The sequence below is a fragment of the Littorina saxatilis genome, linkage group LG12 (assembly GCF_037325665.1).
Source record: "Littorina saxatilis isolate snail1 linkage group LG12, US_GU_Lsax_2.0, whole genome shotgun sequence".
Taxonomy (NCBI): Eukaryota; Metazoa; Mollusca; class Gastropoda; order Littorinimorpha; family Littorinidae; genus Littorina; species Littorina saxatilis.
The window spans coordinates 76,979,336-76,996,835 of record NC_090256.1 but is presented as its reverse complement, the minus strand read 5'-3'; the positions used below and the strand labels follow the sequence as shown (position 1 = coordinate 76,996,835).

At 43.6% G+C, this 17,500-nt stretch overlaps 1 protein-coding gene across 2 annotated transcripts in view; it reads right to left on the bottom strand.

The window, feature by feature from the left end:
- Nucleotides 1–17,500, bottom strand: part of LOC138982821 (protein slit-like) — a gene marked incomplete in the record, with an annotated part of 197,303 nt that overhangs the window by 92,696 nt on the left and 87,107 nt on the right. For both annotated transcript variants that reach the window (XM_070356174.1, XM_070356173.1), the window contains 2 exon segments: nucleotides 8,992–9,063; nucleotides 12,477–12,548. In XM_070356174.1, the coding sequence (XP_070212275.1) occupies nucleotides 8,992–9,063; nucleotides 12,477–12,548 (144 nt within the window).

Genomic DNA, 17,500 nt, shown 5'->3' with positions numbered 1-17,500 from the left:
AAGGTTTTAGGCAAAGCCTATTCTTCCAACCTGTCCTTTATACAACACATAAAGACAGACGGACATAACAAATACAACTTCAATCATATAAGATACAGAATTACATTGTATGGATTGCAACACAATGTGCATTTAAGGAATTATATAAGGAGAACTCAAAAATTACAAAATTACATTGACATAGTTAAACCTTTCATTTTGAGAATTAAGTTGCTCAAATCAGCTACACATCCGTTAACACTAGTACAAAATGTTCAACAAAATAACAATCGAACAAGACATTTCATTCACGAATGATGTGTGAACGTGACTGTCTCTGAGAGAGAGAGAGAGAGAGAGAGAGAGAGAGAGAGAGAGAGAGAGAGAGAGAGAGAGAGAGAGAGAGAGAGAGAGAGAGAGAGAGAGAGAGAGAGAGAGAGAGAGAGAGATAGATAATTGAATTGAACTTTATTTAACAAGAATTAAGATTTAAGGCTACGCCTTTTCTTACAATCGGTCCTTGGGACGCATAGACACACAATTATATAATTAAAAATTAAAAAGTTAAAAAGTTAACCGCCAACAAAAGGAGGTCGGAAAACTTCAGCACGTGATAATAAAGATGACGATGATGATGATGATGACGATGATGATCATGATAATGATGATGATGATGATGATGATGATGATGATGATGATGAAGATGAGGCATGAAGAGCATACATATGTGGTTATTCATAAAATCAAATGCATACTATGCAGGTAATTATAAATACAAGCTGGTAGCAATCGAACATGTAGCAATAGTACAACAAAAATATGTTCAGAATATACAATGCACAGCATATCTTTGACGTAATACTAAGTGTGGTAAATCAAAAGGCGTTAAACTACAAAGACATTAAGTGGTTTTTAACAACATTTTTTAAAACTTTTTAATGACTTTAAAAGGATGATGGAAGTGAATTCCAAACTGAAGTACCCGAAAAAGCAAGACTGGTCTTACACAGGTCAATTCGTGGAATCGGTGGGATCAAGTTGACCGACCCATATCTGTGGGTAGCTTTATTAAATAATGATGTAATGTAAATCGGCACTTTACCGTAATACAATGTATGCATGAAAATGGCTTTGTTTAACTTGAGATGCTTTTCCAGTGGAAGAAAGTTAAGCATTTTTAATTTCATATCTGTTGAGGCATTATCCTTTACGATGAGTTTGGCCGAGCGACGATAGAGAGAGTCTAACTTTTTCAAGTGGACATCACTGCTGCCATCCCAGAGCGTCGAAACATAATTAATGTGAGGTATTACATGAGCATGGTGGAACATTTCCAGAGTCCTTCTCTCCGTAAATTGCTTTAACTTGGCTAGGAGAGAAACGTTCTTGGCTACTTTCTTGCAAATATGCTGTAATTGTGCCTGCCACTTGAATTCACAATCAATAATTACCCATAAAACGCGATGCGGTTGAACTTGTTCAATTGATTGCGTACCAACAGTAAGATTTAGTTTGAGTGGAGAAATCTGGTGTTTTTGTCTGGTTGCAATTACCATACTTTTAGTTTTTATTGGATGGACAAGCATAGCATTAGCACTACACACGTTATTTACATCTTTTAAAGATGCTTGAAGGGTTTTTTTTTTTTTGTGGTTTTTTTTGCTTAACGCCCAGCCGACCACGAAGGGCCATATCAGGGCGGTGCTGCTTTGACATTTAACGTGGGCCACACACAAGACAGAAGTCGCAGCACAGGCTTCATGTCTCACCCAGTCACATTATTCTGACACCGGACCAACCAGTCCTAGCACTAACCCCATAATGCCAGACGCCAGGCGGAGCAGCCACTAGATTGCCAATTTTAAAGTCTTAGGTATGACCCGGCCGGGGTTCGAACCCACGACCTCCCGATCACGGGGCGGACGCCTTACCACTAGGCCAACCGTGCCGGTCTGTTTGAAGGGAGGACTCTATTACTGGAACAGACTTTCCACTTGCATGAAGAGAAGAATCGTCAGCAGAGAGAGAGAGGAGGTGTGAGAGAGAGAGAGAGAGAGAAAGAGATAGTGAGGGAGAGAGACAGAGAGAGAGAGAGATAGAGAGATAGAGAGAGAGAGAGAGAGAGAGAGGCAGAGACAGAGAGAGAGACAGCGAGGAGGAGAGAGAGAGGGGGTGAGAATGAGAAAAAGAGAGAGGAGACAGAGAGAGAGAGAGAAAATGAGAGGGGAGAGAGAGAGAGAGAGAGAGAGAGAGAGAGAGAGAGAGAGAGAGAGAGAGAGAGAGAGAGAGAGAGACCGACAGACAGACAAGCAGACAGACAGACAGACAAGCAGACAGACAGACAGACAGAGAGAGAGAGAGAGAGAGAGAGAGAGAGAGAGAAAGAGAGAGAGAGACAGGGACAGAGACAGAGACAGAGAGACAGAGAGATGAAGAAAGTATGGCTGCCAACAACTCCCACAAAAAGACACTCGAGAAGACCTGACATAACTCTATATTCACCAACTACTTCTGCACTTCTGGCACTCTACAAGCCATGCTTTCTCTTGTTGATCGAACCGGGACAAACACTTTGACTTTATCACAATGTGAAAAGAATGCTGTGTGCAATATGGCAGTGTACATTTACTAGAGGAGTTGGGTGAAGCTCTTGGCGGTATATGTTGACTTACAAAGTGTTTAATCTATAGATGTAAAGGAGCGGTTCGTACCATATGAACTTGACTTTGAGGCCAAAACTCCTTCATAAAGATTACAGAAAATAATATGTAACAACACTCACATATCATTTTTATCAAGTCAGTTTCTGTAAAATAATCCTTGTTTTATTTTTTTCAAAGATGCAAACTTCCAGCGTTTATGTATCTGTGTTTAGCGTATCGGGGTACTTAAAAATAATATGTGGGAAGAGTGGGTGGGGCCGGAAGGGACGAATATGTATCACTTTAAAATACATCTGTTGCAAGAGGTTTTTTTTCAAACCAGGTTAAACGCATCACGACACAATCTTCCGTGAGATTCATAAGAGAGGAATTCGCATTATTAAAGTTAAAAGTTTTATGTTAAAAAACATAGGAAATAAGATGTCATCGAGGTGATTCTTTCTACATGCAAATGACCCTTTACATCAATTCTGTCATCGTTTTCCAACTTAATATAAGAGGTTCCTATCAAACTTGTGTTTGAAGGCTGAAGATGCTGCCTTTTGGCGTGAACCCTTTGTCCATCTTGACTGAGTCATGTAGCTCACTGTGTGAATCACCGACTTCAAATACAACACCTCAGCAGTCGTTAATTCCGACACGCTGTCAGCTGAAAGCCTTTCGCTGTAAGATCGTGTAGTGACGGCGTCAAAGTAGGGAAGACTTAACTTCAGTCATAACTGCTATGAACGGCCTGTTGGAAAAAAAAGGGAAGGAAGGACTATGATGGCCCTGTTTTGGAAGGCAGTGAACGGTAATTTAAAATGACAGACGCTGTCACTACCCACTAACCGAGTTAACTTTACTTTAAATCAAAAGGACTCCGGAGAAAAAATCCACATAAAAAATGCTTTTCACCAACTTTGCCATTGCCATTGGACACAAAACCAATTGGACAAAAATAAACATTGTGAAGACTCATACGAAAGGCAAGGACACATGTCCGTGTTGTTTTTGATAAATAAACCCTTATGATCGAATTATGATCGAATCGGACTGGATTGGACTATATTATGTTGCATTGCATGGTACTGTCTTGACGTATTGTATTCATTTGTATTGTATTGTATTGTATCGAATTGTATTACATTGCATTGCATTGCATTGCATTGTATTGTATTGTATTGTATTGTATTGTATTGTATTGTATTGTATTGTATTGTGTTGTATTGTATTGTATTGTACAGCATTGTACTGCATTGCATTGCATTGCATTGCATTGTACTGTACTGTACTGTACTGTACTGTATTGTATTGTATTGTATTGTATTGTATTGTATTGTATTGTATTGTATTGTATTGTATTGTATTGTATTGCATGGTATTGCATGGTATTGTATTGTATAACCGGCACGGCCTAGTGGTAAGGCGTCCGCCCCGTGATCGGGAGGTCGTGGGTTCGAACCCCGGCCGGGTCATACCTAAGACTTTAAAATTGGCAATCTACGGTGGCTGCTCCGCCTGGCGTCTGGCATTATGGGGTTAGTGCTAGGACTGGTTGGTCCGGTGTCAGAATAATGTGACTGGGTGAGACATGTAGCCTGTGCTGCGACTTCTGTCTTGTGTGTGGCGCACGTTATATGTCAAAGCAGCACCGCCCTGATATGGCCCTTCGTGGTCGGCTGGGCGTTAAGCAAACAAACAAACAAACAAAAAATTGTATTGTATTGTATTGTATTGCATTGCATTGTATTGTATTGTATTGTATTGTCTCACGTCTTTCTATTGGTGTGTGAATTTCCTCGTGTTTTGCAAGGGTTTTTGTTTTTACTTTCCTTCGTTCGATCGTTAAGTCTTTCACTCGTTTCTATCTGTTTTACATTTTAATCTCCAAAAAAATTTCGGTCTGTTTCTTAGCATTGGTAATTTAAGCTAATGCAATGGACTTTCTGAATTATTTCTTATGACAAAGTCCCTCATTATTTTTCCACAAGTAAAACTGGCAAATTTATGAGAGCAGAAATGAACTATAATAAATTTGCCAGAGAATTATTTTCAGCAACGCATCACCCTTCAATTACACAATAAGCCGCCAAAATGTAACATCTCGTCATGACTAATACGACTGATATTTGCTGCGAATAAAGCATGACACAGGCATACCAGAAAACAGAACAGATTAATGATGACACCTTTGCAGTTTAAAAGATTAATAGCAGGCCTGCGTGCATTGACGGATTTTTCGGCCGTGTAACTGAGCTACATGCACACTGTCACTGAAGACAAACCCCTCCAGCGTAATGACTCACGGTGCAAGAAAAAAGATGTATATGCGACATTGTGTTTCAGTCACAACAATTCATGCATGTGGAATTTTATTTCATAAATATTCATGAACACTCGGAGGATGTTATCGTTCTTCCAAGAAAGCATTGTGAAGGCGATGTCTTAGCAGGATACAGATTAATTAGAATTGCATTTTGGGGAAATGACAAATGAAAATAAAAGGCGGAGCAGATACAAACAATCATGGGAAAAGAAATTCAAAGACGTCTGGATACAATTGCGAAATGTACATAACTCCATCAATCTAAAAACAAAAACAAATTTACAGATAATCGCAGTGGGAGGTACTGAAGCAGACATTCAACAAAAAAAATCCCCTTTTCTTCCTGTTTTAAAACAGTAAAGTTGATATATTCTTAATCGAATTTAGACGAGAAGGACAAAATACAGAGTGGTTTTATTTTATTTGATTTGATTTTTGAATGTTTTTCCACACAAAAACTTAAAGCTACGGTCGGCATCATGGCTATTCGTGTAATGTTTTATTTGATTGGGCCGCGTAATATAAGCGTTCGCTTGAGTTCGTGACCCAGCAGAGATGATAGTTCCTGTCCCACGTGGTGAACCCAATTAGGGACTAGCTTAAGTTATTTGCTATCGTGACCCAATTGCTTTCTTCCCATTTTATATTCAGCTGAATGAAATCTTGTTTCAACCAATCAGTGGACAAAACTGCGGGGCAGAGTTCAGACTTTCCACAACGGGTATTGGCCACGTGTCCTTGCCAGTAGCAGCCCTGCCAGAGCGCGGCGACAATGAGTGAATGTATTAAGCCTCCGTGACATGTGACACGTGTCGTCCCGCCAGCTAACGAGGTGTAATGGGCGGGGATAATGTGCCCCTAACATTTGCATCTTCATGTCACCGCTCTTTCTCCGCCATTTGTCTCTTTCTGACCGCCAACTGACGTCACATCCTGTCCGGATGTCGTTGAGTGTAGACCGGTTTAATACAGCGGAACTGGTTACGAAGATACGTTGTGTGAAAATCATTGTTTTAGCGCAGGTTACAAGTTATCATGACTGTGTTCGGATTTCACCACACAGAACTCTCCCTCCCCCACCGCACTGCCTGCCCCCCTCCCCCCCCCCCCCACCGCCTCCATCCAGTCAATTTTGTTTCTTCTGTTTTTCTTTTCTTCTTCCTTTCATTCCAGGGCCGGACCAAATGAGTTGTAAGGGGGGGGGTTCCTCCTTTTTTGGGGGGGCAAATCAGCGAAGTGGCGAAGCCACAAGCGCGCGCCTGCAAAGCAGGCGCGGAAAATTTTTGAAAAACGGTTAAAATCTGTGCAATCTGGTGCATTCTGGGCCTTGTTTTGAGGGTTATGAGCAGCATTGTTTTGGTGCTAAAACTAGTAAAAAGAAAAAACACTCAAAGCAAGGTACATGCTTTTTCCAGGGGTGGGGTTCCGGAACCCCTGGAACCCCCCCCTGGGTCCGGCCCTGCATTCTACTTTGTTCACACCTTCACTGTTCCCTTTATCCCTTTTATCTCCTTTAGCTATTTTAATTTCTTGGAATTGTCCATTTGTCACAAAGTACAAGTACAATAATATAAACTAGTCTTTTCACTAGGGACCATCAGAAGTATGTTTCCTAGAATCACGATCACAAACTGTAACTTGGTGTTGTTCCACACGAATATGTTGTTGTAATGTGCAAAAGTGGTCCGGCCTGAGTACAAAATTTGTTGAAGTAAGACAATAAGATATCACAATTAAGAGGACAAATGGGAAACGAGAGAAGCTGAAAACGGTGGGGGGAAGGGGTGGGGGGGGGGGGAGGGGGGAGAAAGATGGTGCACGATGAAAGTCTCTTGACCATGTCAATGCTTGTTATTCGCCCAGGTGCCAGGAGATTGGTTCCGCGTAACTCTCATTTACTCTTGTTGCACGTCGTATGCATCTAGCGCGCTTACGTCTTTGTTTTTCAGATCCGAGCTACAGTGATTACTCTGATGTGTTGCTGCTAATGGGTAGAAAGCTGAGAACATCCGGTTACCACCACCCCTCACCCCCCAACCCTACCCCACCCCACTGCCCGTCCTCATTTTAAAAAAAACTTGAATGTTCTCAATAATTTGAAAGAAATGTTCACAAAGGACGAGCCGATTCGAGCTGGCAAGTACATCCCCATCCAACCAGAGGAACATCCTGAATCAGTCGGTATTTTGCCGGGTGAGAAAAAGAGCCGGGAGGGAAACACCATCAGGTCACAAGAGGCGGCGGAAAGACAATTAGCGAAGAAGACCAAGTGTGCTGTACATTCCGGCTGACAAATCAACCAGCTTCCAGATTTGTTGTTCTTTACCTACTTCTGCGATCCACATGAATAGGGACCAAACCACCATTCGGCATTCACATGGAAACAGCGCAGGGTGGGTTTATTGATGAAGGTAGATGGGGTGAGAGGGGAGGTGGAATAATTGCTGCCACATTGCAACAAGTTGCCCTTTTCTCGGCTTTATGCACAAAGTGCGGCACGGAAACCGCTGCTACCGGCTGTGTTTAAATGGGCGTTAATACAATACCTGTGCTAAAATGTACCTGAAAAAGAAGAGATAATACTTATCAAAATTAGATCTTACGCTTAACCGGCGAACAATACAATTTCCTGAATAACAAGATGACAAGTTGGGCCAAAAGGTGTCCATGGCTGCTCTACCATGTTAGATAGTTACTGAATAACAAGATGACAAGTTGGGCCAAAAGGTGTCCATGGCTGCTCTACCATGTTAGATAGTTACTGAATAACAAGATGACAAGTTGGGCCAAAAGGTGTCCATGGCTGCTCTACCATGTTAGATAGTTACTGAATAACAAGATGACAAGTTGGGCCAAAAGGTGTCCATGGCTGCTCTACCATGTTAGATAATCTTCAAGTAGGCCTAAGTTCTGTTGAATGACAGTAATTGGTGTTTTGAACTTAAAATGGCAGCCTGTGCTTTCTCCGGATACTATAGTTTTGCTACCCAAGAGCCCCTTTCATCAAAGTGTAGAGCTGGGGGAAAAGGAAAACAGAAAACCACTGCAGGTAAGGCTGAGCAACTGTACACTGAAAACCCGACCTGCCCACTTGACCTTTCGCCTGGCATGAAAGACGGCAGGAACCGATTCCTGCCTCGTGACTGTCAGTAATTCTGCCCCTGGGATCGTTCCACGAGGCGCTCGTAAGGATTGGAACTGGGCCCAGCATCAACAGTTTAACGGAGGATGTTGGGCCTGAGCCTGACATCCAAACTGATGGCGCTGCGACAGGGCACGGCACTTAATTCAGGATGTGACTTGTGACCTGACGGCAGTTCAGTTTGATTAAAGCTTGCACGTGTTGACCATCACCTGTAGTAAGAAGGATAGCTTCCGGCGTAAGGAAAACAAGCTATGTGCGATTGGGTTTATAAACAACGTAAAGGCAATTACCCCAGAATAGAAAAGACAAGCGTATTTCGATGTGTATTATTATTGGATTTGGAATTGTGTACAGAATAATTTATGTATTGTTTTTTGGGAGGCGCTCAGAACTGTTTTAAGATTTGCGCCATATAAATATCATCATTATTATCATTATCAAGTGTGACAGTACCCTCACACGATTCCCACCATTTTCAATGAAAAGACCAAACAAGACAGACAAGACCAGAAAAGACAAGTGTGATAGTTGACGATATTTTCTTAAGTTCTTCATTCTTTTGATATAAACAAGATATGCCCAAACAAGACATGACCAAACAAAACAAGACAAGACAAGTTCAAAGTTGACAATGTACTCACAGGGTCTTATCTTTTTTAATGAAAAGACACGACTTGAACAAACAAGACCAGTCAAAACAAAACAAGACAAGACCAGACCAGACCAGACCAGACAAGACAACCAGACCAGACAAGTGTGATAGTAGACAGAATTCTCACATGATCCTCATCCTTTTCAATGACAAGACAAGACAAGACAAGACAAGACAAGACAAGACAAGACAAGACGAGACAATCAAGACAAGACAAGCGTGATTATAAGACAATAATACTCACAGGATCTCCATCCTTTTTAGATGTCTGATGGCTTCATCCGCCACACACGTGATCTGGTTGTGGTCTAATTGCCTGCAACACGATCAATCAACCAATCAGTCAATCAAGCAATCAAGCAATCAATCGCTTAATTAATCAATCAATCAATCAACCAACAAACCAATCAATCAATCAATCAATCAATCAATCAATCAATCAATTAATCAATCAATCAATCAACCAATCAACCATCTCCTCCCTCGCCCAGGTATTCACCAGCATGTACTTTAGTGAATGCGTTACAGTGACAATACACAGCGGTTTCTAATCGCTCTCACTGTGAGAAATGTGAGACCTGATATTTGAATTTTAAAAGAAATGTTCAATAACTCCATGTGGCAAGGACTGACTAGTCGAGTAAGTCGACATGCGGAAGTCGGATTTTGACTTGGAAAAGTAGAAGCACACAGCAACAACTTAACTTCAAATCACAATAATTTCGCAAATCCTTAAATCATAGAATTCTTTTGGGTAAATCCCACAGAGAAAGACAAGATCACAGCCACGACGTTAATGTCCAAAGCCCTCAACTTTGAGACCGTGTCTTGTTTTGGTATCAGCACTGCTCATAACACTCCCCCCCCTCCACCCTCATCTCAACACGCCCTCTCACGAGAAGAGGTGTGTGGGCCACAAACCGGGACCATATGGACCTGGCAGAGAAAAACAAGGGTCGGCACTCAGGCATCGGCCATTTGCCCATCAGACTCTTGTCACAATAAAGGCTTGCCTCGTGGCGAAAGCCAGGTACAGTAGCAGACTGACTAATCGAGTTTTAACACTCCTCCAAGGATCGTTCAGCTACTGTTGGAACGACTCACTGTCTCTGTATCCATTCTTCTGTTTCTGCTCTTTCGTTCTTTCCTTTTCAACAAGTGCGCTGAACAGGTGTTTGTTTGAGGGTGGGTTGGTTGGTTGGGTGGCCGAGTGGTAACGCACTTGCGCTCGGAAGCGAGAGGTTGCGTGTTCAGGCCTGGGTCAGGCCGCAATTTTCTCCCCCCTTTCCTAACCTAGGTGGTGGGTTCAAGTGCTAGTCTTTCGGATGAGACGAAAAACCGAGGTCCCTTCGTGTACACTACATTGGGGTGTGCACGTTAAAGATCCCACGATTGACAAAAGGGTCTTTCCTGGCAAAATTGTATAGGCATAGATAAAAATGTCCATCAAATACCCGTGGGACTTGGAATAAAGTAAAAAAATTCCATCTCACACAGCATTAAGTCTCAGGAAACATGAATACACGCATGCAGAAAAAAAATATGGGTAGCGCCGTATGTATGGCAGCTCGCTTTCCCCAGGGAGAAAGCAGCCCGAATTTCCATGAGGGTAACCTCATTGGACTGTAAATCTTATCCAATCCAATCCAATCCTGGTTGGTTAGCTGTCTTGTCTGTTTCCAAGCCTCACTGGATTATCAGGGCAGCATGCACTGTTGCGAGCATTTCAAAGCATCCACGTCCATCTCTCATCTCCAGCACTCAATCCCGGGCCATGGGCAGCCACTCTACGTCGTCAAAAGTTCTGACAGGCATCGCTGTTCTGACTGATTGACAGGCCGTCACACCTCTTGGTACCAGACACTGAGCAAGATGGGTTCCAACATGACATCAACTCTAGGACTAAACTCTAAACAAGATGGGTTTTCCACACTACATCGACTCTAAGACTTAACTTTAAACTTGATGGGTTCCAACACGACAGCGACTCCAGGACTAAACTCTGAGCAAGATGTGTTCCAGCAGGACAGCGACTCGAAAGACTGAGCTACAAAGATCACGGGAAGATCTGAACACAACATGTCCAGAATCTGCAAGCCGCCGAGAACAGGAATGGAAAGCATAAACGAGCAAGGTTCTGCGGTTTCAGTTGGACTTGTCGAAATCAACAGTCCAGAATATTGAGACAGTGTCACAACCCCAGAGGTCAGGTAATCCGAGCCATGAGATCCGGACAGACAATCATGAAGAGTTAGAGAATCCAGACATTTCACCCTGACGCAACAGACAATCACAAAGAGCTAGAGAATCCAGACATTTCACTCTGACGCAACAGACAATCATAAAGAGTTAGAGAATCCAGACATTTCACCCTGACGCAACAGACAATCATAAAGAGTTAGAGAATCCAGACATTTCACCCTGACGCAACAGACAATCATAAAGAGTTAGAGAATCCAGACATGTCACTCTGACGCAACAGACAATCATAAAGAGTTAGAGAATCCAGACATTTCACTCTGACGCAACAGACAATCATAAAGAGTTAGAGAATCCAGACATTTCACTCTGACGCAACAGACAATCATAAAGAGTTAGAGAATCCAGACATGTCACTCTGACGCAACAGACAATCATAAAGAGTTAGAGAATCCAGACATTTCACCCTGACGCAACAGACAATCAAGAAGATTAAAATAGGAATTTGTGAAGAATACATAGACAAAAACAGAAGCGAACACGTAGAAATTCCATAAAGTTCAGACACATAATAATGTTCTCAGGAAAAAAGAGTTACCCTCAAGGAGAGGAGGGGAGACAGGGGGGAGGGGCAGGGGAGTGGGACTGGAGGGCAAAAGGAGGGTAAAGGACGAACGGAGACAGTCCTACCGGTTGGAACACCGTCCAAATGTCTGTAGGGCTACACAAGTCTTGCACACACCCTCAGTCCCCTCCATAAAAACACCAACACAAAAACCCCACAAACACACGTCCTTGATCAACGAAAAGGACCTCCACGCAGACACACAGACGAGGAAATGGAGATGTAAGCATAAGCGTCAGCCACACGCACAACACCAGCCATCATCAAAAGAGCCGGAAAAGAGGGTTCTGCTCACCCTGATACGCTTGTGATAATGATATTACGATCAAGAGCGAGGGAAAACACAGAGAGAAAGAGTACACCGCTTACAACATCCAGCTCTAGTGCTCCCGCATGGCAGAGACGGGTGGAGATGTATTCATGACATGTGGGCAAGAGGCTTCCCTGTGTCACATCTGTAGCCTCTTCTCGGCTTGTTTGGCCTTGCTCCTGCCAGGCATTTTCCTCCTAAATCATTGTGTGTGTGTGTGTGTGTGTGTGTGTGTGTGTGTGTGTGTGTGTATGTTAGTGTGTGTGTGTGTAAGTGTGTATGTTAGTGTGAGTGCGTGCGTGCGCGATTGAGTACGTGAGTGAAGGCGTGCGTGCGTGGGGTGTGTGCTTGTCTGTGTGGCTGTGTGCCCTCGTGCGCATACGTGTTTGTCCTTGTGTGTGCCTGTCTGTGACAGTTTTTAGTATTCCCCAAAAGTTATCTTAGGGCGGACTGAAGTACGGAATCAAGAAAGGTCAGACTGACAGACATACAGCCACAGGCAGACAAACAGGCAAGGAGAAACAGCGAGTACTAATAATACACGAACAAAACAGGACGTACAAAGTTGACGCACATTTAACATACATGTACTTACACATTTTTTAGAATGTCAGAGCTTTTCAACGTCTTGCGACCGATGTTCTTCAGCAGGTTGTAGCTCAGATCTCTGCAACAGAGAAACGACAAAAACAACGTCAGCATAACGTCACTGCAACGACAAAAACAACGTCAGCATAACGTCACTGCAACGACAAAAACAACGTCAGCATAACGTCACTGTAACGACAAAAACAACGCCAGCATAACGTCACTGCAACGACAAAAACAACGCCAGCATAACGTCACTGCAGCGACAAAAACAACGCCGGCATAACGTCACTGCAGCGACAAAAACTACGCCAGCATAACGTCACTGCAACGACAAAAACAACGCCAGCATAACGTCACTGCAACGACAAAAACAACGCCAGCATAACGTCACTGCAGCGACAAAAGCTACGCCAGTATAACGTCACTGCAACAACAAAAACAACGCCAGCATAACGTCACTGCAACGACAAAAACAACGCCAGTATTACTTCACTGCCACATTTTTCACACAACGTCTTACCTACTCGTATCTACCTCATTTAGATACACGCGTATCTAAATCAAGGTGGCACAGGTAACAGTTTTTGCAATTTGGGATCCATTTTTGCGGCAGAAACCGGCTTCTCCAAAGGCACTGAATGTCTTCATACACACGTATCCCACCCCAGTTGTGACAGGTAGGGCACTCAACGCGCAAGTTCGTCAAAACAAAAGACGACATGTATTTGAGCTTGCAGTATGCGGTACCAGTCAAAACAAAGGGGCTGTTCTTTATGCCTTCAGTGCCAGCCGCAGGTCACAACAACGGTTGTGTGTTGTGCCTGCCTGTCCCGTCAAACAACAACAGAGCATGATGTGTGAATCCTGCAGTTGTAGGATCTGCTTTACACAGCTCGACGTTCAGGTACTTACTACCCCCATGATGAGAATACAGGTGTAAACCATGGTTGTAGTGAGTACAAATGTGTGTGTGTGTGTGTGTGTGTGTGTGTCAGTGTGTGACAGTGTGTGTGTGTGTGCGTGCGTGCGTGCGTGCGTGTGTGTGAGATAGAGAGAGAGAGAGGTGGTGGAAGGGGGGAGGGGGGAGAGGGGCGAAGTTTGATCGAGAATTGAACAGAGCTTCAAGGACGAAGTTTTAAAGCTTGGCCTAATCTATGTACGTGTCAACAATGCAGAAACGTATGTACAACACAATTGTGTTTGTGTGTGTGGGAGGGGGTGCGTGCGTGCGTGCGTGCGTCTGTCTGTCTGTCGGTCTGTCTGACCACTTCTGCAAACGCCCACAGCACACACTGACAGGCAAACGCCCACAGCACACACTGACAGGCAAACGCCCACAGCACACACTGACAGGCAAAAGCGTCATGCAACAAAACAGTCCTAACCAAGAACAGTTCTCATCAAAGGATCTACAAAATCGAGGGGGCGTCAGGCAGGTGAGAAGATGAAAGCCAAAAGGCCGCTGTTATCACCTATCACCGGATCATTATCCTCGAGGGCCCTTGTGACGTTTTCATCTTTCGCCGTGTTGATATTTCACTACACGGCCTCGTTGATCTAGTATAAACTCTACACTGAACAAACAAAAAAAACACCCTTCGATATTACTGATGAGCGACCTTGTGTACCTTACATTCATGGGGCCAAATTTGTCCAACCAATTTGTTTTATTTAACTTAGAAATTTGATTCATCCTAAAATGTTTTCCTTCTTACTCAAGGGACGTAACCACTCAGTACACGTTTTCGAAGAATTCGATTTTGGGGGTGAAATCTATTAAATTTTACCACCAATTTTCTTCACATGCAAGAAACTGACATGCTTTTCGTCCATAAATAATTTCACTTCTTAATTTTACCAGGAAACAACATTTCAGTCTTGAGTATATGTCGAGGGGGAAATATGTACACAGGCGAAAGATGAAATCGTGACACCCTCTCCCCCACTCCATCAATCAGCGCGACAAGATACTATATGATGTCGTCGTCTGCTCTATTATCACGGCCACGTCAGTGCAGACTGGCCAGATAACGTTTATAAACAAATGCAGATAATAACCAGCAGGTCAACCTTTTTTCTTTGAAGCTCGCACTTCCCTCAGCAGCGTCAATCGGGCAGTTAATCAACGGATCGAATCTAAATTTTGCGGTCTAATGTGTGTCACCAAGATCGTGCCTGTTAGTGTTACGACTGTGTCAAAAAGTCACAAACAGGAAGAAACGATATACAGCTAGATGGCAAACGGTATGGAGAAATGCTCAGACGCTTTTTAATTGCGTCTTTGTCTTTCTAAACATGTTATTTTGGAGAAGAAAAAGAAAATGCACTTGTGATTAGATAACATGTGTTTATATATATATATCACGCTCGTACCATGAACAACTCATGCATTCCTGACTAATTGTAACGACAAGTGCACAGCAGCACACTCACACTGAGTTGACGATCTACACGACTGACATCAGGTAATAATACAGCATCGTCACTGGCCTGGTTTCACGTGTGTTACTGTTGACCCCCCCACCCCAACTCTACCCCCTACCCTTCTACAAATGACACACGGGTAACCTCAGACAAATGATCAAACGGGTAGAAAACCTAGGTAATTATATAACCATTTTAAGTCAGGTGTCTCGCCTTCAGGACTTCAAAGCGCTGGCTTCTTACCCAACCGGTAGTTGTTTGACAATCAGTGGATAAAATGCAGCTTTTAATAACAGAGTGAGGATCATCCCCCAATCCACCTCTGTCAGGCACGTTAAAGATACTGGGTGTTGTTTGCCTTTGAGTAGTTCTGTTTTAACCACATATGACAAACGAAAGCTGCAACAAACAGCACCCCCTTCCCCCCCCCCCCCCCCCAAAAAAAGGATGGGTTACAAAAGGTGATTGTACTCCCTGAATGACTTGCTTCCTTACTCGCTTGCTCGCTTGCTTCGTGCATGTTTTTGTTTTTCTTTTTGCATACATAGTACCGGTTAAAAATACGTTCAATTCAATCAATCAATCAATCAATATGAGGCTTATATCGCACGTATTCCGTGGGTACAGTTCTAAGCGCAGGGATTTATTTTTATATATATATATTTATTTTTTATTTTTTATGTTTTTGTAGAAGTGTTGTAACAGACGAGACGTCAAAGAAGTGTGGTCACTGAATGGTTAAGGACTTATCCATTTGAACAGCTGAACCGTTCCATCCGCCTTACAAGCGCCTGTTTTTCTTCTCTTTCAGTTTTGGACCCACAATCCGAGTTTGGCACTGCCTACTGGCGGTGGCGATAATTATTAAACTCAACAGGGTCAAATATGATACTGTGCATGGAGTAACAGAACGTGTACCGTGTATCAAAGAGTTCTGAAGATAGTGTGATCATCCTAAGACCTGTGACCTGTCGCGAAAAGACGTCAAGTCCAAGCGGTAGTGGTGATATCAGGCCCATCAGAGTCAAGTATGTTGCTGACCTGTCTATCAAGTGTGCAAGCCGCTGAATGGTTGGTGTGTGTGCACGGATTATCTGTTTGCCGTGCTAACGACACACGACGTTAGATGGCTTATCGCACGTCGCGCTTTGAAGCCCGCCATCCGTCTTGTGGACTATAATTATCCTCCACTGAGCGATGTGTTAACACCGCTGTAATATATACTAGTGGTAACGAGGCAGATGAGGAGGGATGAAACATTAGTGTCCTTTTGTAAAACAAATTGGCTATGACATAAAACATACATATGACATAAGACATCGGAGTCATATACGCTTTAATGCACGCATTCGTTTTCATAAGGGGCTCCGCTCACATATGTAACTTCAGCAGGACCGACGACGCACTGCAGATTATCCCAGCCCGCTACACGTTGCATGAAAGCAAAACAGGCCAAGTACTCGTCATAATTCCTATCGCGGCATAAATAATATGCAGTGCGTCGTCTGTGCCGCTGAAACTGCGCAGGTATATTCTGCCCATAAGACGCAAGCGTGTTTGTTGTCCATACAATACACACTGTTGCATGCAAATGTGGCTTCATTATTATGATGAATTGATAGAATATATTGTAAAATACTCCGGGTGTCGGTCGGGGTCACAGGGAAACGCATGCAGGAAATCAACGTTAAGGTTGTATAAGCATGTAGTGTGCGCGCAATGAATGAGAGAGAGAGAGAGAGAGAGAGAGAGAGAGAGAGAGAGAGAGAGAGAGAGAGAGAGAGAGAGAGAGAGCGAGAGAGAGAGAGAGAGAGACAGAGAGAGAGAGAGAGAGACAGAGAGAGAGAGAGAGAGAGAGAGAGAGAGAAAGAGAGAGAGGGAGAGAAAGAGGGAGAGAGAGAATGAGAGAGAGAGAAAGAGAGAGAGAGAGGAAGAGAAAGAGCCAGAGGGAGAGAGAGAGAGTGTATGTGTGTGTGTGTTGGGGGGGGGGGGGGGGGGCAGACAAACAGTGAACGATTGACAAAGAAAAAGAGACTTGCACAGTGGCAAGCAGACAGACAGACAAGCACCTTGCAGGCAGAACACCAATCACCGACACCCTCCCCCCCCCCCCTCCCTCACCCCCGACTCACACACAACAGAACACACACAGACCCCCAACAACACTTAGGTTCAAGAAGTAAAAAAAGACAAGGTACAACAACAAAAAAAAGAGAGATAAAAACAAACCTAAAGAAGCAATATTTTGCGAAACGTTCTTTTCAAGCGGAGGTGCCAAAAGGCGTGCGAGGGGCAGTCAGTCTAGTCGCTCCTTGCATTAAAAGCCTATCCATTGCGGACCTGGGCGCGCTGTTTTGTGTCGTGGCACGCAGCTGACGCAGCTGGCGACACTCCACCAGCACGAGTCGCAGCAGCTTAGCTACCCCAGAATGGACTTTCATAAAGCTCATAATGATAGCCTCTACCCGGGGTGTGTGTGTACACCCAGGCGTCTTACCCCCTAACACCCCTTATGGGCAGAATATACCCGCGCAGAGTCAGCGGCACAGACGACGCACTGCATATTATTTATGCTGCGTTGGGGATTATGACGAGAACTTGGCC